We start from the raw sequence: 21,495 nt of genomic DNA on the forward strand, positions 1-21,495 counted from the left end.
CCAGTTGTTCTATCTGTCTTGGGTGTAACAATCATAATCATAGGACCTGGGTTGGGTTTAACTATCATCGTCCTTGCACCTGGTTGGGTTTGACTATCAAGATCCGTAAATCTGTGTTGGTTCTGACTATTGACTTTCATAATCTTTGTACTTTGGATGCCTTTGACCATCATAAATCTTGTGCTTACTGCTTGGATTGGCTTTGACTATCTTAATCCTTGAACCTGGTTTTAACTATTATCAAATTGTACCTGGCTTGGCTAAATAACTAACATAAACTTAATACCTAGCTTGACTTAATGACTATCATAAACTCTATACCTGGATTGGTTTTAACTATCACATTTAGTTCCCGCTGTAGCTCCAATGGGCTCAATGCGTGTCCTTCTGAATGTTGGATGAGATTTGCCTGACGAGCAATAAACAGGTCGGCCTGTCGTCTCGTCATTAGTTTCGTCTCTTCCTTCGTCTCTAGAGATCTATAGTCCGACGGCAGAGCTGTTGGGAGATTATAATCGTCCAGAGATAAGTCCAGTTCACAGTCAGAATCATTATTTCCTTCTAAAACAATAAGAAAAAGATTACTACGCACTAGGCAGTCTCATAAAAGAGTTTTATTCCGGGAAAAATTAGTCCTCACATTTGTCGAAAATCAGTCTATATTTGTCAAAAATCAGTCCTCCCATTTGTCGAAAATCAGTCCATATTTGTCGAAAATCAGTCATCCCATTTATCGAAAATCAGTCCTCAGTTGTCAAAAATCAGTCCTCCCATTTGCCGACAATCAGTACATATTTGTCGAAAATCAGTCCTCCCATTTATCAAAAATCAGTCAATATTTGTCAAAAATCAGTTCTCCGTTTAGTCAAAAATCACTCCTGCCATTTGTATAAATTCATTCCTCAGTTGTTGTTTGAATCATGTTTTTTCTCTCCAAAACTTTAGATATTATTTGATTCTGGAATAGCTTACATCCAAATCCTATGTTACCTTGAACCAGATTATTTAATATCTCCGACCCTGTGGAGAAGTACGAGGAGAACAGTATATGTAGAGTTGAAACCTGACTAAACATTTTATACTTTGAAAATGGTGTTTCCTAAACACAATATTCTTGTGAAAAATACCTTGAAAACCTAACTAAATGAATCAAAATAAGTACAACCATAACCAAAGATTGAAAGATGGTTCAAAGAACCTTTTTATAAACTGACAGGGTTACCCTAATAGAATGAGACTTCCATGAACACCTTTAATTATTATAATGTGAAATTTAAACATGGGTTATCTGATAATAATCTTTTCAGGTGGATTTTAATGATTTTGTAAATAAATAAAGAAGTTAAGCGTGGGAAAAAATTTCACACAGTCGTCCTTGAACGTCTCATACTTTGTGGGTAACCCTGTAGAAACTAACAAATGCAATCCTTTTTTAAACCAAAACCAAAATAAACCCAATCAAAGTACAACAAATACAGTAAGACCTGTAAAATGTGAGATAGGAAAACGATAATTAAACAATCTCTGTGTATTTTATGTGTTATAAGCAAACTAATATTTTTACTGCACAATTGCTGCGGTTTACTGATGATGTAAAGAGTAATACATGGTTTGATATTGTCGGATCAGGGGAACATAGACTAACTCGTCTAACTGCAGATCCACTAAATCTGATGCCCACGCGATCTAGACTGAAATTGAGAGCCAATTTTTTTAGTCAAAGAGTAGTGAATTTATGAAACAGTTTGCCGGGAGAAGTTAAAAACGCTAGAAATCCTACAATGTTTAAAATCAATTACCACTGATATGCTCTACGCAGAAATTCTTAACATGCCCCTAACTGGGGTCTAGAGATTAATTCACCAAATAACCAAATAACCAAAATCGTATCAATGTTTGCCTGAAAGACATTTTATCAAACTGAAGATAAACTCGTCGGAGAAGAACTCCGACTAGAGATATCTTATTGAGAACCTTGGCGTCAAGGATTAACTTCTCTACAGCCTAAATCAGGAGATCCGTTCAAATAATAATTTTTTTTTTTTTTGGGGGGGGGCGGGTAATTTATCATCAACTTTTTCCCTCTCTTATCCGTTTTTTCCCTAGGTTTTTAAATCCGTCTTTTATAAAAAAATATAATTATTAGAGGAAAACAGAGTTTTTTGGAAAAAGTTTTCAAAACGGGTGAAAAAAGTTTAAATTAGAACACGTATCCAAAAAAGGGAATATTTCACTATAATTAGAAGGAATGTAATATGTGTAGTAAAAAAGATATTAAGCCAAAAATCAAAATTAATTGCATATTCATTATACAACCTAGAAATCCATGAAATAAATTCACTATTTGAAGAGACTAAATCCCTGCCTGGAACAGATCCATGAGCCCTGCAATCCCCTTCTCCTGAATCCCTATCAGCCTGGTTGCCCAGCATGCGAGTAGAGGTCGTGGAACACTAGGAATCAGGCGCTGGCAGGTAGATTTCAGGTTCTCATCCGGAAACTGGATTAGGTTCAACAGGAATAAACAGATCCGGGTCTTATCACTTGGATCCAGGCTGTGCGGCTGAAACAAATATACTTTTTGAAAAGTTAATCTGAAGGTTTTGAGGTAAGAGAGAGATCACATGTAAGGAATTACCCAACAAAGCAAGAAAACCTAGTAATTGGAAGGATCCTGTAGTTAAGAAACAAATTCTTATGCGTCCAAGATATGAGATAGTAAGATGTCTTCATTTAAGCATGAAATATCATCATAAATCCCCAAAAGTCGCTTAAAACGGTAATTTGATAAGTTTATTTTAAAAACTATTTCTTACTCTTTTAGGTTGCAGATACTCCAGTATAAACGCTAGTGTTGAGATCCTGTGCGGAGTAACCTGCTCCGGGATACAGGTCGGAGCAGGACCCGGAGCAGGGATCCGATCCACGGGGATAGGATGCTGCTCTGCTCCAGGATGGTTTCCCTCGTTGTTCGGCATCTTTATCTTTAGAACATCTGAAACTTTAGTAATACATGGAAAACAAATTGTAAAAGTACCTAAAACCTATAAAAATTTGTAAATTTATTAAATGTGGATTTATATTTATGAACTATGTGGTTGGTAGGGAGGAGGAGGCAGGAGGTATGATTGATTGATTATTTAAAAAAAACGAATTCTTTGAATGCTCTGAGTTCGTCTGTTCTGTCGATACATCGTCGGCCAACCGGTTCCAAATCGGTATAACATCTAAATAATTTAATTTAAAAACAAAGTCTATTCACTATTTTGAAATATTTTTTATCCTCAATCGACATTTAAAAAGATTCAGTTAATACAAATATATAAATTTCACCGAAGATATATATTTTAGGTAAAAAATAAACAAATATGTATTTTATTAGTTTATAAAAATTATTGACGCACAAGATACATATACATCAAATTGTGTAGTTTAAATTTGCTAAGAATGCAACTAACCTTGCGAAAACTTTGTCGACAGTTTTAGTCGCGGTTTGTTTGTCGACTCCTGCAATAACAACAACTGATCTGGTTGCTCTGTCCTTGACACATACTTCATGCTGGTTCCGTAACCCTATACTAGGAGAACAGGGATATTGAAAGTAGGAGTAATTATTTCTCAGAAAATCCCACCCACTCCCTTGTTTATTTCTTTAAATGAAACCCCTGAGGCCGAATTTAAAGAATTAGAGCGCGACTTAAATTTAAGCCGTGGCTCAAATATTGTTGGGTCACTTATAATTGTATTCAATGTTTCAAGATTTAAGCCGCGGCTCAATTGAAACCGGTTTTTGGCGGATTTAAGTCGCAGCTCAAATTCATTAAATTCGGACACTGGATATTTTATTCCAACAAAAAAAATAATTTTGTTAATTTAAAAAATAACAATCTTCATTATTTTATCTCGAGTCCTTCCCTAGCTTCCCCCTTGAGAAGGGGGGTTAATGGTTCTCTGCAGTCTGCTAGATTTGCTGCTCTAACCTGTGCTCGTAGGAAACCAGTTAATGTTTCTAGATTTTTAACCTCTTATTATTGTTATTATTATTAACTGTCAACCTGCATACAATGTATCTACAATACAATAAAAACAGGGTTGAACTCCACCACTTCCCTACATGGGATCAAGTGGTTCAGGTCTGACCTGAATTTTAGATTTTTAGCCCCTTTAGACATTATTTGCAGCAATTCATTAAAATTAAAAATATTTTGTTTTACTAAGAACTTGACTCACATATTAAAGACACAATTTATATATAAAGGTTTCCTCCCTCTGTACACGCCAAGTGTTCAATCTGACTGAAATCAATTTGTGCAGTACAGTAGTCGTACATGTGTACAAGCTCGTGACTCAGTGTTCGATTTACTCTCTCAAAATCCTGAACAAGTAAATTCAACTTCAACTTCAACTTCAACTTCAACTTCAACTTCAACTTCAACTTCAACTTCAACTTCAACTTCAACTTCAACTTCAACTTCAATTTCAACTTCAAATCAAATCCAATTTTACCCAATGGACTCCACCCGAGTGACGAATTCCCCAGTTACATTTCCCCAACATCAATATCTCTAATTCTGGTACATTTCCCTAATGCAATGATAGCTCGAGAAATTGTGAGGGGAAACGCCGGGATAAATTTGGGAAGTGTGTGTGTGTGTGTGTGGAAGTGTGTGTGTGTGGAAGAAAAATAGGAAATTTCACGAAATTAACTGTATTAATGTATCTACGAGGTGTGTTTGATCAAGAATACGAATTATATTGGAATTTCTTTATTTAATGGAGAATTTCCGTGATTAATAGCTTATTGGAAAGGAAGAGTTGTTAGCGTTTGATTGCATTTGTTGGCCGGGGTACCCTGATTTGGTTCTACTCAATTGACGGTGGAAAACTGAGTTTTTTACTCAGCAGATTGTTTTATAATGCAATCAAACACTAACAACTTTCCTTTCCAACAAGCTATCAATCACGGAAATTCTCCAATAAAGAAATTCCAATATAATTCGTATTCTTGATCAAACACACCTTGTACCTACCCTGCAGTATCCTGTACAAAGAACTATCTGATTGGTTTCCCGGTCAAATCCTCCCGCTAATCCAGGTTGACATTTCTCACAGCTCACGTGTCTAATCGATAGGTTTAAACTCAAATACGGAGTTGGAAACTTCTAAGCTTAAACTTGAGCTTAGCTTTAAAATTCGAAATACTGGAATATTAGATGACTTTTTATTGGTTGAAAATATTCTGCCTCTCGTTGGTGAAATCTCTGAATGTTCATCAGTCAGAAACTGATCTTAAAAGGGTTAAATCGGATTATATTTAAGGAATGAGATAAGCTTGTTCCGTATATTCAAAAGTTCCCGGATTGTGAGACCATTGACTTTATATAAGATTGAACAATACTACGTTTTTTGTTTGTTTATATCCATCCCTTGATATATTAAAGTTGCATCCTGCCCGACTCATCGCAGATAAAAGGAGAGAGATCATAGGAGATGATTTAATTACGGAAACCAATAATCTTTCACAGTTCTCCTCATCTTCTTGGACAGCTGTTTTAGGAGCGACCACCATTTTAAATCTAAAAAAATGGCAATAAATAAAACTTTTCATAAGTAGGAACCATGGAGAGAGACTCGATATACATGACTTTAAAATATCACACAGGAAAATATAATTTTCGAAAATATAAAATAAGTTTGAACTGTTTGTATAAAAATGGGAGGTTTTAGAATGAATATTTAAACGCTTCTGTTCTTCTTTTCATTCTCCTCGAACTCTAGGGCCTTGGCGAACCCTCGTCTGATGATGGAGTCCGGAAGGCCGGCCAACTTGGCCGCGTTGAAACCATGGGACTTGGGACAGGGTCCGTCCACGAGCTTGTACAGGAAAGTGATCGTCTCTTGGGTGATGTCCTCGTGGCCCTCGTTCTCCACCATGCAGGCCATGTGAGCGGAGAACACGTTCTTGGTCTGCTCCAGGTCCAAGCTGTGGTAGTGGGTGGCAAACAGGGTTCTACAGCCACGTTTAGCCAGGGCTGTCACAACGGCACCAGCAATGGCAGTTCCATCTATTCGAAAAATAAAATTAAAAATAAATAAAATAAAATTTAGCAAATAAATATAATTATGTTAAACTCAATAAAGCATCCATTATATACTGCTTCAAAAGATGACAGCCAAGTTCAAATCAATATTTTACCGTATGTAGCTGTTCCACGACCCAGCTCATCAATAAGAACAAGAGAGTGTTGACTGGCGTGCTGGAGAATTGTGCTCGTCTCCTAAAAATATATATATTAGATATCTCATCAGTAACCTAATAATCTAACAAAGAAATTAAATAACTAGTTAACCTGAACCAGAAAATAGTTCAATCGTGGTTCAGTAGAACTATGTTTATGTTTATTTGAACTCCTAGCCTTAGCGCTCGGCCCCCTACCCTGTTCTAGCCGCAGCCAAGAAACTGTCTTAACCTACCCTAACCATGAAGTAATACAATTTCTTGTTCACTTGAACATAAAATTAGTTCAACTGAACCAAAAAATAGTTCAAATGTATGTATATTCAGGGTTTGGTTAGGTTAAGACACTTTCTGGGCCGAGCGCTGCGGCTAGTAGTTTAAATAACCATAAAAAATAGTTCAAATAAACCAAATATAGTCTCAATGAATTGTTTAAATAAACAAACTATTTGTAATTTTCTTCTTTTATAGATTTGTGATTATATCTTTTGTGACTTATATATTTTGTAACTTATCTATTTTGTAAGTATTTGTTTTATAAGTATATGTTGTGTTTATATATATTTTATAATTATATCTTATTTTACTGAGCCGAAAAAGACAAGGACTTTGACAAAGGAAAGGACTAGGACAAGGAAAATGACTAGGACAAGGACAAGGAAAACGACTATGTAAAGAAATATGACAAGGAAAAGGAAAACGAGTAGGACAAGAAATATGACAAGGAGAAGTAAAAGGACTAGGTCGAGGAAAAGGGAAAAGCTGAAATTAGAACAAGGCAAATTTAGTCACCTGCATCTCTACAAGGAATGTACTCTCTCCTCCTATAATATTATCCTGAGCTCCCAACCTAGTAAAGATACGATCTACTGGAGTCAAGGTCATCTCTGAGGCCGGAACCTGGCAACCTATCTGAGCCAGGATAACGAGCAGACCAGTCTGTCGCATCAGGGTAGATTTACCACCCATATTAGGTCCTGATAAATTGTAAAATTTATTTAAGTATGTGAAAAATGAATCACAAAGGCAATAGTTAAAAGAAAAGAATTTTGTTGTATTGAAAAATATGTTCTGCTTCTTTTTATCTTTAAAAGAAATACAAAAACTAGTTGAACTAGGCTGTTACCGGTTAAAATGATGAGAGTTCTGTCTCCTCCCAGCAAAGTATCATTAGGTATAAACGCCTCTCCTTTAAGATCTAAGCAGGGATGACTCCCCTCCTTGATATCTATAGACTGGGACGCATCCTCGGATATCTCCGGGAAGCAACTAGTCTCCAGACTACTACTATATCCTGCTAGGCCGAGTAAACTATCCAGGAGAGAGATGCAACCAATAGCTTTCCTCAGGATATTCGCGTGCTTGGAGAACTGGAAGAACATCTTCCTCTGGATATCTTGAAGAGCTGCTTCTTTACAAGCTTCTCCGGCCTGCTGACGGAGCAGAAACTCCTTCGTCTCCTCCGTGACGTACCTCTTGACCTTCTTGGTCCCGCTGGCGAGGGTGTACTCCTCCCCTGCCTTCTTTACACGCTCTACAGGAATCTCAAGCTGATACCTAAATCGGAAATCCACCAAACATTTTAGATAAGCTAGTATGAGAAAATATTGAATTGAAAAAACTGTTAAATATTAAATACCTGTTTTTTCCAGTTCCCCAATACTTGACTTCGCATCCGAAATGTGTTTTTTGCTCCTTCAAGTACACATCCATCTCCTTCTTGATCTGCTTGAGCTCCTGGTTAGCAGAGTCAAGATCAGAATCCACTCCTTCGCTAGGGATAATCTTCCCCTCCTTTCTGGCGCTGTTATGGTCGAAGGCGTTGTCGAAGAACTGAAGGAGCTCCGACATATCAGGGAACTCACCTCCATCACTCTCAAACTGTGTTATGTTCTTTAGAACTTTAGATTCAAACTCCTTTCCCTGGAATATGAATCTGGTTGAGTTCTAATTAAATGACCGTCTCCAGCACACCCCCTGCTCCCTTTTAAAAGGACAATGACTATCTATCTATCTACCTAATCTTTACTAGTAAAATCACGGGTGGTGCCCTTTAAAAAAATGAGGGGGAAATGGGGCCCAGAAATAATCAAAGAAAACTGAAACCCAAAATTGTAAAAAAAATCTATCAGAAAGAGAGGGGGGGAGGGTATTACCTGAAGTAAACTCATGATTTCCATAGATTTCTTGAATCCATCAAGACAGATCAGTAAATCCATGATCTTACGCTTGCTGTACACGTTCCCGTCAAACATGACAGCCCTGGAGTCAGGATGGGACTGATTCCTCTTCATGTCTCCAGCAGTGTGAATCTTGGAGAGAAGTCTCTCCAGGTCTGGAACCTTCTTGAGCTGGGTTCGAATTTCTCCGGCTTCTCCCAACTGCATTAATTCCTTCACGGCTGTCTGGCGTTGCTTGATAGCGGAGGGTTGGAGCAAGGGGGTCACAACCCAGTGTCTCAGGGTACGTTTTCCCATAGCAGTTAGACATGTGTCCAACCTCGAAAGTAGTGTTCCTTCAGTATCTCCAGTAGGACCCGAGACCAGATCGAGATTACGAATAGTTATTCCATCTGAAACGTTGTCATAAGAATCTAATCACTGTAAAACGATCTCATATAAATAGTTCTTCATTAAATAAAAGTGATTAGACAATAATAATTTATTTTAAACTTAATTATTAAAAAAAGGTATAAAACTTGCCTAGAACCATATATTTTCCTGTGGGTCCAGTTTTAATCTTTTCCGCAGGAGGTGGGACGGAGAAATCTACAGGAACGTATCCTTCAAACTTCTTCAAGCTAAGAAGCTCCTGATCCAAATATCCTGCACAAATTTGTTTAGTTCCGAGAAAGCATAAAGGCACTACACACGTACTTTGAAGTAAAGAAAGATTATCAACTGTACCCTTGAAAGCTTTGTCTAATCAAGTATGAATCAGATATCAATTCTTTTGTCTCTTTATTTTGTTTATTTTCATTTTCGGCTTCACTTCGAAAGTGACTTGCACATTTCTTGCTTATAAGAAGCAATGGAGAAACTCGCAAAAATGAACCCTTTCGAGTCAGAAAAACGACAGTATCTTCAACATTTATAATCAGATTAAGGTTGCAAAGGTTCCGTTGTAAATCGGATATTGCAATCTTCGCATAGAGGGTTACTTGAAATTACGCTTACAGTCCCTTAAAGTAAAAAAAATTAAATAAAAATTTAAATATGGCACAGAATAATTTAAATCTGGCACAGAATAATTTAAATCTGGCACAGAATAATTTAAATCTAACACAGAATAATTTAAATCTGGCACAGAATAATTTAAATCTGGCACAGAATAATTTAAATCTAGCACAGAATAATTTAAATCTGGCACAGAATAATTTGTGAGAAAGCGTACTGTCAAATCTGAACCGACAATGTCATAAATTGTAAGGCCACATAAAATAACGTTAACTGTCCTTAAATTAATACCTGCACTTAAATACCACACAATTGCTCCTAGAGCGCGCACAGCGAGTTCTCCCGAACTAACTGCGTGCGCAACCTTGGAGTCAGAGCAATCAATAAACTCCTGAAGAGCTTCCGGCCAAACCATCTCATCACCCTCTCCAGTAAAATACTCCTTCTCTACAAGAACATTTAGAGTTTTATCCGACTCCCAGAACTCTGAACCTCTCTTTAAACCCTCCCTCCTGGCTCCGGGTAGGCTGGAAGTAAGGAAGGTGGTTGTGGTGTTGGAGAGTCCACCCTTCTCAAACAATATCTCCGCTGGAGGGAAATGAGCTGTAAGAGTTCTCAATCTAGAGAGATTCTTGTCGTCTGAAAACTGTCCAAGGTGGAAGATACCAATTGTGGTGTCCACGAAAGCGACCCCGAAGGTTGGGGTTGCTCCGGAGTTTTCGCAGATAGCGAGAAGATATCTAGGATCCCCTTCGAAGTTATCACTGTCCAGATAATTGTTGACTCGTGTTCCCTTGCTGCTCATTTGACAAACCTCTCTCCGTACAACCTTGTCAACCTTCACTCCTCTGGGAGCGTTCTTAGACCGTTCCTCAAGATCTGCAGGAGTTTCAGTCTGTTCTATCCTTGCAACCTTGTAACCCTTCTCCACCAGTGTAGCAGCATACCTTCCGTAAGCTATCTCAGGGAACCCGGCGTGTGCAACGTCTCCTCGCATATAGATAATGTTGAGCTCTGCTACCCCGATGTCGGCGTCCATGTGGAACAGCTCGTAGAACTTCCCCATCTTGAAGAAAAGAACAACATCGAAAAGTTTAGATTTCAGCTCCCACCACTGTCTTTGACCCGGAGATTGGTCTTTCAAGAACGAATCTGGAACCTTGAGAGTTCTGGGATTGTAATCAGGATCCGTCTTCTTTCGTCCGTCGGCATCTCTGATGTTTTCCGGTCGGAGAAAGGGAAGCTCGGTGTGTTTAAAGCTTTTAACATCATCCTCCGGCTCCGGAGCAGTAGCTCCGAACATGGCAAGTTTCTTCTTAGTACTCTCGCCTACACTAGGCAGAGGGGAGGAGTCGGACTTGGAACCAAAGATGCTCGGAGAGAGAGAGGACAGACCAGGAGTAGATGAGCCTCCTGCCATCATCTTTGCAAATTTACTAAAAAATAAGATTTATCAGTTAAGGTTTGGTCTAATCTCTAATAATGACTCACATTCTAGAATACTTAAGCGAATTTCGACAAAATATAAATTTTCAAAATTAAGATTTTCGAAATTGTAGAACTCTTCGTTTCACGAAGAAAAACTCTGCGATAGTGAACATTGAACATTAATTAAAATTAGAATAAATTTTTTTTTATCCCCATGCACCTAACTGGAGTTGAAACAGGTTTGATCAAATTGGGTTTCTTCTTTGGACCAGAGTTCTCTTTTCTCTTCCTCTTTATCCCAGATTTTACTGGAGATCCGTCCTCGGATGAAGGTTCAGGTTCACTTTCCGCTTCATCCTCGTCCGAGGTCACATGATCCTCCTCCTCAAGCTCCTGGAGGTCCTGTAAAATTCAAATCAGAGATACAGAATTAAGAAAAAAATGAGATTTCTCTCCCAAAATTAACCTCTAAGATCAACTGGATCTGTCACCTTCTTGGTCGGGTTAAAGGTTTCATCGTCTCCGCTGTCATCGCTGTCCAGCTCTATAATTCTTCTCCTCTTCTTGACAGGTTCTCCTTCCGGTTTGTTTTCTTTACTTCCGGGACTCACTTCCTCTTCAACTTCCTCCTACGATAAAACACCTATTTATTTTCATTACCGGGACCAGCAAGACATAATTGAATTGCGTATACTAAGTTTATGTTTATGTTTATGTTAGGATTATTTTCAGGACTCCTGGCGGAGTATATAAGAAAATTTCCGATTGTTGACATGATATTCATATGGTTGCATATATCACATTAATATACAGAGTAAATTATATTCAATAATTTCGAATATCCAGTGAATCAAGATTAAAAATAAGGGACATTTATTTTTTTCTTTTGGTAGAGTTTTTATTTTTTCTCTTCCTTGACATTTTTCTTTTTTTATTTTTTGACGTTTTAATTAATTTTTTTTTTTTAAATTTTTTCATAGATTATTTTTTTTCTTATTTGGCCTTTCAGTTTTCTTTTGAAGTAATCTTTTTTCGGCTCTTTTTGTCCCAACAAAATAAACTAGATTAGATTAACCACTTCTTGAACCACTTCTTTTGTTAACTGGGTTAAGCTGAAAAGAAAGGTTTCAACTATATCTCGCTTTTCATTAAATCTGGTCCCAGATATTTTACAAGATAAAGTGAAAAAGTATTTCAGGGTTCAATTTTCGACTTTTATCTTGTATTTTTATTTCGAGAAAAAATTGGGAAGAAAATCAAAAAAGAAAAATTTCTTGATTAAGATTATGATCTAAATCTCAAGTTCTGAATTTATCCTGTAAAATCTAAAATTTACCTCCCACTCATCATCGCTAGGTAAATGCTGGACCAGGAGTAGATCCAACCTCTCCTCATTACTCAGCTCCGCAACCTTCTCTGCGTCCTTCAACCCTTTATCCCAAGTCTGATCTGCTCCCTCTCCCCTCCCAACCTTCTCGTTGAAGGGTTTTATCAGATCTATGTTGACCCAGGCCCGGGTGATGGGATCGTCGAAGAACTGAACGTGAAGTTCTTGTTTGCGGAAGGATCGTTTCTCTGTCGGATGATCGCAGACAAGACTCGGCCACCAAGGGTAACCTTGTAGCTTAGACCAAACCAAGGAACCTAGAAGGATAAAAGTATGTGAACTATTAACAGCGACATAAACGAATAAGGAAGTTAAGTATTGGACCCCCCCCCCATCTCCAATCAATTTTGTACATGGATCTCAAATGTAACACATGGATATAAATGGTCATGTGGCCGCAGCGCCCGGCCCCTTAACCTGTCCTAGCCAGGGCGCTCGGCCCACTAGCCTATCCTACCCGCTGCGTCGGCCACCTAGCCTGTCCTAGCCATAGCGCTCGGCCCAGAAAATGTCATAACCTAACCTAACCCTAAAATAATAAAAAATAAATTATAATAATTTGGCTGAAAAAAGTGGTCATTACAAAATCGATAGGAGGGGGGTCCAAAAATCGTTCTCCAGGACAGACCCGGAAGTTTCCAGTGGTGGGGCAACTTAAAAGTCTCTCCGTTTTCCGAACCCTTCCCCCCTAAGGGGAGCAATTTACCAGTAATGAGCCGTTGCTCCACGGCTCACTTTCTTTTCTTTTCCTGAACCACGATCTTAAGAAAATTCCATAATTGCAATAACAACATCATGTTATCTATTACCCCAAAAAGAAGAAGTGTTAGGAGGAGGGGGGAGGGGGGGGAGTTAACTTATAAAATCCTTCTATTTCCTTACCTGGAGGGTATTTTGGGTTGGCGCCAACCTTGGCATTAGCAGATTTAGATGATAGAGGCGAATTCTGATCTCCCTTTCCGTTGCTTACTTTAGATCCAAGGGGGGTTTTAGGAGATCCCTTGGGCTGCTGAGGAGACCCTTTCGGGGTGCGGGTGAAAAAACTTAGTAATGACGTTTGCATATCTGAAAATGACAATGTTAGATTTAAAGTTTTTACAAAATATAAGGATATTTTTTTCTTGTCTCAATCAACTTTCTGTTCAGGCGCCGAATATCAAATGCCGCGATTTTCTATTGAGAAGGACGCGCTTGCAAAGTTTTCCACCATAACGTCATTAAATTTTTAAAACATTAGTATTACGCTACAGGAGTAAATTCTGGATATGTGGCGTCCTATGATGATATTTGAAAAAATATATCATAATACTGGTTTAATAAGTTTAATAGAGAGTAAATCTTGTAAATCATTAATAAACAATTACTGAAACATCGATTCTGAAAATGTTTGAGTTAACGACTTGGGACAGTTTTGTGTACACCCTTCTTATCCTGTTCCTCATGCTGATTCTCTCTAAACTGTTGGCAACACCACCCACAGTACTCAACATCAGAGACAACAGGAACGGACACAGATGGACGCTAAACAAGTTCATCATAGACTTCCCGCTTCACTGCAATGGATGCGAAACCTTTCTGTTCACCGCTACAGGTCAGTGACTCTCTTTTGATGTATTATAAGCGCCCAGCCCACTATAGTCTGTTCTATCTGTGGCGCGATCGGTCCCCTTGCATGTCCTAGCTGCCGCATTTCTTGGTTTTAAGACGCAAAGGAGGATCTCGCAGAAATAAACACTTTTCGAGTCAAAAAAAAAAACTAAAGTATCTTTAACATTTTGATTAGATTAAAATTTCAAGTTTACTGTTGTAAACCCCGTTATTAGTTTTAATTCCAGACTCTCGACCTTCAATTGATCTTGCATAAATAATAACTGATTTGTTTTGTGGAGGTCAATGCTGTACTGTTTGTGGTGCGGCAGCATGTACAACTACTAAATGTATCCGAACAGTGGATCGAAGAACTCCGTGTAAATCTGTATCTCGAGCTAGAACTGTAGAGGAGGCAACCTCGAAGATGGAAGGAGAACGGAAACATAGGTAATTGTTCAGTGCATGATAATTGGAAAATGATTGTCGAATTCGTTTTTCTTATAATATTTAAAATTCGTTTTGAATTTAGCATTTGTTTAAACAAATACTATTTAAAAATGGGGGCACGATTTTTGGTTCTGATTCTGACTCTGTACCACAGAATTTAAGATTCTCTATGTTTTACGCTTTTGATTATTGTGAGACAGAAAAAACTCGTTCATCTGAAAGAACGATTTTACAATTTCGGAAGTTTGACCCCCCCCCCCACCCAGTAGAATAATTCCTGTATACATCCGTGATGTGAGCAGTTATATATATTTCTTTCCGGTTTAGGTGGGTTGAAGGAAACCTACCCCTGGACTCTATCTGTGACGTATGTGAGGATCCTGCCGGAGATGGACCTGGACTCAAAGACTTCCAGTGTATTTGGTGCCAGAGAAAGGTCCATGTGGACTGCAAACAGCAAATACAGGTCAGTCCCTTTTTCAAATCAACAATTTAACAAATTTTGTGCATTAAGAAGACACTTCGAATAATGCTGCAACTCAGAACTTAATCTGGTATTTCGGAAAAGTTGTATTTTTGGCTCATTTTAGGAAGAATGTGATCTTGGAAGGTTTAAAAACTTTATCGTCCCCCCGGAATCCGTGGTGGTCAAAACCGGACGGACGATTCGCCGAAAAGTCATCTCTGCTCTCGTCCTTCCTAAAAACAAGGAATTTCGTCCACTGATCGTCGTTGGGAATCAAAAATCTGGGAGCAGTGATTGCGGCAACATCCTTGCAGCGTTCCGGAGACAACTAAATCCGTCCCAGGTGATTGACCTGGCCGAGGGTAGGATGGAGGAGGTCCTGGAGTGGTGCCAACTTGCATCTCCTGTTCCCTGTACTATACTGGTATGCGGAGGGGATGGAACAGTTGGCTGGCTTCTTAACACAGCGGAGAAATTAAAATTGAAAACTGAACCAATCATTTCAATATTTCCTCTGGGAACAGGTGATTTTAACTAAAATATTTAGAATTTGATTTAGAAAAATTAAACTATCATTATTATTATTGATATTATTTTAAAACAATTTCAGGAAATGATTTAGCTCGAACCCTGGGTTATGGTTCAGGTTCTGATTGTTCTGAGAATATCAACAAGTATATGGCAAACATAGGTAATTGTATAAATAATACATGGTTATCAACTAAAAATAAGATTATGAGATTTAGAGACGACTTTACATAATTTACTTAGCTTATTATGAGATTTAGAGACGACTTTACATAATTTACTTAGCTTATTATGAGATTTAGAGACGACTTTACATAATTTACTTAGCTTATTTCTTACATTCACGGAACCTTAAAATCTCATATTTTAGTTCGTTAGTAAATTGAAATATGATACGATTCAATATGATTCAATATTTACTTAAATTAAAAACTAATAGTATATAGTAATTAGGACAAATAACAAATAAATTAATAACAAACTTATCGATCAATGAAATATTTCTAAAATTATACTAATAAAAAAAAATTATGTTTATTTTTTTACTCTAAAATGTAAATGTTTTGGATTTTAAAATATATTAACAGATATTTCACAATTAAATAACTTTTATATCAATAATTTTTTTAAAAAAGTATCACAAAATTACCTTTTCAATTTACCAGTCAAATAATTCTCAGAATGTTTTTAGTTACTTTGCAAATAATCATAAAAAGAAATAAAAAATAAAAATTCAAATATGAAAGAAAAGTTGGTTTGTTCTTTTACCGAAATTAAATGTTCAGAAAAAGGAGAAACGGTGAAACTGGATCGATGGAAGGTTGAAGTACTCCCGAAGAGACATCTACGAATAAGACTCCCCAACTCCACAATATACATGAACAACTATCTTAGCATTGGAGTTGATGCCTTGGTTACTCATAACTTTCATAAGGTTGGCTTTATGAAAGTTCTAAAACCTGAAGGGGGGCGAGTTTCTATTCAACATTTTGCATAATTTAAATAAGAAAGCATTTTAATTACAGTGGTCGACTATAATATCAATACAATGAATACGATTTTTAGCAATAATGCTTTCAACAGGCATTTTTCAAATTACAAATTTATATTTAAACAAAGTGAAGCAATTAATCGACAACTGCTCTTTGTTTAAATGTCTAAGTGTCTCTGCTGTTGGAAAGCTTGGTCAATGAACACTCATGAGTGAATCCTTATAGTTATATACAGGAGAATTAAGTGACGACTTACTATCTTGTATTAAGGCTACTGAGGTTTTAATCCTGTAAATAATTTCTACATTTATAAAGCAACTAAAAATTTCATTTAATAAGTTTATTTTAAAGCTACTGTTCAAATCAATTTACTTGATTAAGAACATCAAGTTTCCCTAAGATTGCTTAAATTCCTATCTTATCGTCCCATGTATATATTTTTGAAGACCGCTTTAAATTAGACGACTTAAGCGACTGGGATAGTCAGACAAATTACACAATATATGTAAATGTAAATTCAATCATTATTTAAAGTAACTCTTTATTATTACGTCCAAAAAGGTCCGCTAGGTAGATAATTTAAGAACGTTAATAATGTTGTCAAATTATTTTAAAACTGTCAAGTAGATAATTTAAGAACGTGAATAATGTTGTCAAATTATTTTAAAAACTGGCAAGAAAAAAAAGTAAAAAATTGTCACAGGAGTCTTGCAATTTTATGTTCAAAGAAGATCTCTGAATGTGTTTGGATACATAGAAAATGTAATTTTGAATTTATGATAAAATCAATCAAAGAAAAAGTATTATTATTCTAGGCGAGGGAGTCTCCCTACTATCTGTTCTCATCCCGGTTGATCAATAAGCTGATCTACTTCAGCTACGGGACCAAGGACGTCCTAGAGAGGGAGTGTCAACACCTCAACAAGAAGTTAAATCTATTCATGGATGGAAAAAAAATAGAATTACCAAATATAGGTAACATATCTGTTACTTAAAATATTTAGATGAGAATTAAAGAGAGTGATTTTCTAGACATGGTAGTTGATTTGAGATTAAGTCAATATATAACAAAAGTGTTTAAGATAACAATTTCACGTCTTAATTTCATTAATTTTTTAAAAATAATTTGGATATCTGTCAATTTTGAAAGGGCTTTTTTATTAGTCTCTGAACAAAACAGTTTTTGATGTTGAATGGAATGAAATTCTTCTGAAATTTTCTTTGGATCAAAGCATTTAATACCCATTTTTATTTTGTAGCAAACCATTACTACCCGAAAAAGAAAAAGAAACAATAAAGCAAAAATTCAAACTTAAAATATTCTCCGTTTTAAATTGTCGTTAGCATGATATTTTATGGATTATTTTTATTTCAGAGTCTGTCGTTATTTTAAACATTCCATTTTGGGGTGCTGGGGTTGAGCCCTGGACCCTGGGTTCCGGTCACAAAGATTTCAAGATACAGCAGGATTACGCGGATAGGAAGCTAGAGGTGTTCTGCGTTTACTCCAGCTTTCATATAGCACAGATGCAGGTCATTATTTAACATATCATATTTGTATTTTGTTCAAACCTTTTTATTTTATTAATATTCTGTCATTCTGTAAAGTAACTGTAAGCGTATTTTCAAGGATTCTCCATGCAAAGATGGCAATGCCCGATTTACAATGGTACCTTTGAAACCGTAATATGATTAAAAATATTGAAGATAACGTTGTTTCCCTACGGAAAAGTTTTAAAATTCTGATTACTCCTCAAGTAATGTTTACAAGCCAAAAATGCAATAATTTTGCTTACAGCTAAAACTAACAGTTTCTAAAAAGTACTGCCAATAGATATTTACAACTCGATATCTCAAGCATTAACTTTAATAAAGTTAGATTCCGTGGATGTACAGAAAATATGATGTATACCCCCCAGGGGAATCAATTAAGCCGGATATGAACTTGTATACACAATTTTTGACCTCAGGTTGGTTTGAGTGAACCTCATCGGATCGGACAGGCAACCGAGGTACGGATAGAAATTGAGGATTCGGTTCCTCTCCAGATAGATGGAGAACCTTGGGAACAACATCCGGCAGTTATTCAACTCTCACATTATTCACAGGTATATAATAGGGAAAAATTAGGACCTTTCATGAGAAATTAATTCAGAGGTCAATGTTGCCTTTTACAAGGTAGAAAAGCAAGGATTATTACTTTTGAAAAAAAACTTGGAAGAATATTCTCTGTCTAAGATATATTATTGCAGGAAATGGAATAATTAGTAAAGGAACCACATACATTGATATCTATATATAAATTTGGCCTGTCTGTCTGTCTGTTTGTGTCCAATAAACGTCAAAACGGCTATACCGATCAGGCCCAAATTTTTTGTGGGACATCCAGGGACCCCAGGGAAGGTTTATGAAAAATCAAAATTTCAAATATTTGTCTCCATCAAAATTCGATCATTAAATTTTTAAAAATCCGCGAAATTTTTTGTGAAAATCCGCGAATTATTTTTGTTTTGTTTTACGATGTACACAAAGAGAACATGTTCACAACTAATTTAGAAGATGGGCGCGAAGCGCCCTCTAAGGCTATAAAGAAGGGCGCGAAGCGCCTTGAATTTCTAGTATTTTAAAAGAAAGAAGTAACAATAAATTCATTTATTTGTTTTATATTTTAGGTGTCGATGCTAAGACTGAACAAATGAATAATATTTAAGTTAAACAACCCAGTTCATTTTAATCCAGTGAAAACATTCAAGAGATATTATAGACTTTGTGATACAGTCATTTACAAGCTATTAACATATTAAATGCAATTAGTGATTTCATCATTGTATAATTAACCAAAGATTATTCTTGTCTCGGATGTAGAATGAAGTTTTCTGTAATATTATATCCATCAGGATAAATCTTTTTCCACCGTTCTAAGGTCTCCTCATCATGAATCACAATACCGTCCAGTTGGTTGCCTAGAGTCACCCAATTCGGTTGAACATTATGTGGCCGGCCAAACATTTCTATCTTTCGCGTCCCCGGGGACAACCGTTCGATAATACCATATATTTCGTCTGGTTTATGACTGGTGGCTCGAACTTCGGCAACAATTACGTCACAATCGAGGCCACGATTTATTGGAAGGTTTCCCTTGGCTCCGACCAGACAGTGTTCCTTCCCATGGTTTAACCAATGTCCTGTTCTCCCGGTTCTAATTATCCTCTGTAGCTGGTTAGTTTTAACCCAGATAATTTCATCCACACGTTCATATCCCCATAGCTTTAAGCACTCGCGTCCCAACTCCATAGCTCGCCCGGTCACCCAGAGAAATATTAAGCCTTCATCCTGAAAACTTTAAGAATTATTCATTGCAAATTTGCGCTGAAAATAACGAGCAACTGAAACTGCAGAATAATTCTGTGCCATAGACAGTAAATATATGAAACCATAGAACTTTGTTATAAACCTAAATTTTGTCAAATACCGTTTTAAATGAAAATAACTAAATATTTTAATTAAAATTGACGTATAACAGCATAAGATATTACCCCCCCCCCCCAAAGTAAAAATTCTAATTAACAAATATTTTTTAAACTATAGTATTTCATTTTTATATATCACTGATAATGTTATTTTGATCAAAGATGAATTGTATATAAATATTTTACTGTGCTAGTCTTGTTCATGTGTTGACAAAAATGTGTACTACTTTGTGTTCTTAAAAATAAATAAAAACATAAACATTTCCTTTTTCTTAATAATTATTATGTTGAGTTTTGGCTGTAAGACATTTGTGATATTAGCAATAGGAAAAAATTGAGAAGAGAAAAGAATTCGGTCATGACGCTTTAAAATCCATTGATTAATTTAACTTCATTCTGAAACTACTAATTTACCGGAATACGCAACATTCTGAATTGAGCAAATGAGGCATAGAGTAAACGAAGTATGGGGTGTATGTTTATTGAAATTCTTTTTCACAGCAAACAAAACAAATCTTTCCGAACATAAAATATTTTTTAAGTGGTTTAAACTCGAATAAATTTCAGATTCGGAGAAATAATATATTAAAAAATGAGTGAAAAAGCAGGGAAGTAGAATGCCCCATTTGAGCCCCCAAATTTGTTTGAACCATTTCAGTGAAGAAAACTGTCAGTAATAACTTGCCACAAATTCAAATTTAGATCAATAAGAATCAAATCATCAGTAATACCAGTTGAAGAAATAGTGAACAAACTTAGTAGATAGTTCTAGGATTAAAATACGATAATAAGTACTCAATTTGTAAAGTGGCGAAAAATGTACATTAACAGTCATCAATAGTAGAAAATTAGTACACCCATATCAGATTGAAATGGATTATCTTAAGAATATTTTAGAGAGCGAAACTTGGCTGGATTAAAAAGAGTGGGTAACGACCAACCTGGAGTCCAGGAACAGGAAGTTGTCTCATCTCATCATCACTCATCGTTCCATAAGGAAGTTCCATATGAATATCCCAGGGGGGATCAGCCATGATAACACTAAACTTCCCCAAAACCTCAAACTTGAAATTACGAAGATCACACTGAATCCATTGAGGCGGGACGAGTTTAGTACTCTCCAGAACTCCGCTCCGCCCACTTAACCCGACCACGCCCTTCTTCACCTTCTTGTCTATATCGGACTGGTCCACCTCGTAATGAATGTATTTACATGTGTCCATGTGAAAGCAGGTGTTGAGGAATGAGCAGTCTCCCAGACTTTCGTCCGTGTGACATTGGATGATTTTTACAAAATGAAGTTTGGCGCATGGCTCTCGAGTTCTGTTCACCCTGATACACTCCTTCTTGGTGGAGTAGGAGCAAAACTCCTTGACTCCGCCCCCGTCCTGACTCTTGAAGGTGTCCATCAGACTCAGCTCTTTAGTTGTAGGTTTACTCAGAAGGGTTAGAATCTCCTCCTGCTGGGATCTCTCTTCCTTCTCCTTAGCGGACTGCATGGAGAGCAGGGCCTGGAGCTCGTCCACGTCCTTCTTCTCAGTACTCCGTCTTTCCTTTCCGTCCCGTTTCACACGTCCTTCAGACATAACAGGTTTAGTTTCTTCCTTAGGTTTCTTTAGAGCAGGTTCTGGGGGCTCATAAGGGGTTCCGGAGATAGCGGAGGCTTCAAGGTTTTGTATAGCTTCACGTCGTCTCTTCATTTTATCACGGAGACTTTGGCTTTTAGACTGAAAGCCCACTTCCCCTTTCCCGTCCTCCATTTTGGGTTTAAAG

General features: G+C 36.9%; 5 protein-coding genes across 6 annotated transcripts in view; 1 reads left to right on the top strand and 4 right to left on the bottom strand.

Annotated features, from left to right (window-relative positions):
* The window catches only part of LOC111710434 (anaphase-promoting complex subunit 5), an 8,001-nt gene extending 5,000 nt beyond the window's left edge, over positions 1-3,001 (bottom strand). For both annotated transcript variants that reach the window (XM_023484524.1, XM_023484523.1), the window contains exons 1-5: positions 2,817-3,001; positions 2,366-2,563; positions 1,901-2,004; positions 991-1,067; positions 322-561 (exon numbers count right to left, since the gene is read on the bottom strand). In XM_023484524.1, the coding sequence (XP_023340292.1) occupies positions 322-561; positions 991-1,067; positions 1,901-2,004; positions 2,366-2,563; positions 2,817-2,978 (781 nt within the window). In that variant the 5' untranslated portion in view covers positions 2,979-3,001. The remainder of the gene's footprint in view (positions 1-321; positions 562-990; positions 1,068-1,900; positions 2,005-2,365; positions 2,564-2,816) is intronic.
* LOC111710439 (mitochondrial inner membrane protease ATP23 homolog) lies at positions 3,002-5,609 on the bottom strand. Its single transcript, XM_023484529.1, has 6 exons — positions 5,427-5,609; positions 5,031-5,121; positions 4,268-4,375; positions 3,916-3,980; positions 3,459-3,578; positions 3,002-3,227 (listed from the first exon to the last, which is right to left on the bottom strand). Exons 1-6 carry the CDS (start codon positions 5,606-5,608, stop codon positions 3,137-3,139), a joined length of 657 nt encoding a protein of 218 aa, XP_023340297.1. The 5' UTR covers position 5,609; the 3' UTR covers positions 3,002-3,136.
* LOC111710432 (DNA mismatch repair protein Msh6) lies at positions 5,576-13,351 on the bottom strand. The gene is made up of 12 exons (XM_023484521.1): positions 13,112-13,351; positions 12,179-12,486; positions 11,334-11,471; positions 11,063-11,244; positions 9,706-10,850; positions 8,941-9,063; positions 8,395-8,810; positions 7,878-8,161; positions 7,365-7,795; positions 7,031-7,215; positions 6,197-6,278; positions 5,576-6,065 (listed from the first exon to the last, which is right to left on the bottom strand). The coding sequence occupies exons 1-12, from the start codon at positions 13,290-13,292 to the stop codon at positions 5,737-5,739; spliced, it is 3,804 nt and encodes a 1,267-aa protein (XP_023340289.1). The 5' UTR covers positions 13,293-13,351; the 3' UTR covers positions 5,576-5,736.
* Positions 13,352-13,452: 101 nt separating this feature from the next.
* Positions 13,453-19,082, top strand: LOC111710436 (diacylglycerol kinase epsilon). The gene is made up of 10 exons (XM_023484525.1): positions 13,453-13,820; positions 14,119-14,266; positions 14,594-14,732; positions 14,857-15,256; positions 15,343-15,423; positions 16,046-16,194; positions 17,068-17,227; positions 17,628-17,785; positions 18,223-18,360; positions 18,925-19,082. The coding sequence occupies exons 1-10, from the start codon at positions 13,613-13,615 to the stop codon at positions 18,949-18,951; spliced, it is 1,608 nt and encodes a 535-aa protein (XP_023340293.1). The 5' UTR covers positions 13,453-13,612; the 3' UTR covers positions 18,952-19,082.
* Positions 19,083-19,430: 348 nt separating this feature from the next.
* On the bottom strand, positions 19,431-21,491 carry LOC111710437 (N6-adenosine-methyltransferase subunit METTL3-like). The gene is given in 3 exon segments (XM_023484526.1): positions 19,431-19,555; positions 19,558-19,585; positions 20,664-21,491. Coding segments are annotated over 3 exon segments (897 nt in total). The 5' UTR covers positions 21,483-21,491; the 3' UTR covers positions 19,431-19,505.
* Positions 21,492-21,495: the final 4 nt, after the last annotated feature.

Source organism: Eurytemora carolleeae, unplaced genomic scaffold, assembly GCF_000591075.1.
Source record: "Eurytemora carolleeae unplaced genomic scaffold, Eaff_2.0 scaffold973, whole genome shotgun sequence".
NCBI classification, from domain to species: domain Eukaryota; kingdom Metazoa; phylum Arthropoda; class Copepoda; order Calanoida; family Temoridae; genus Eurytemora; species Eurytemora carolleeae.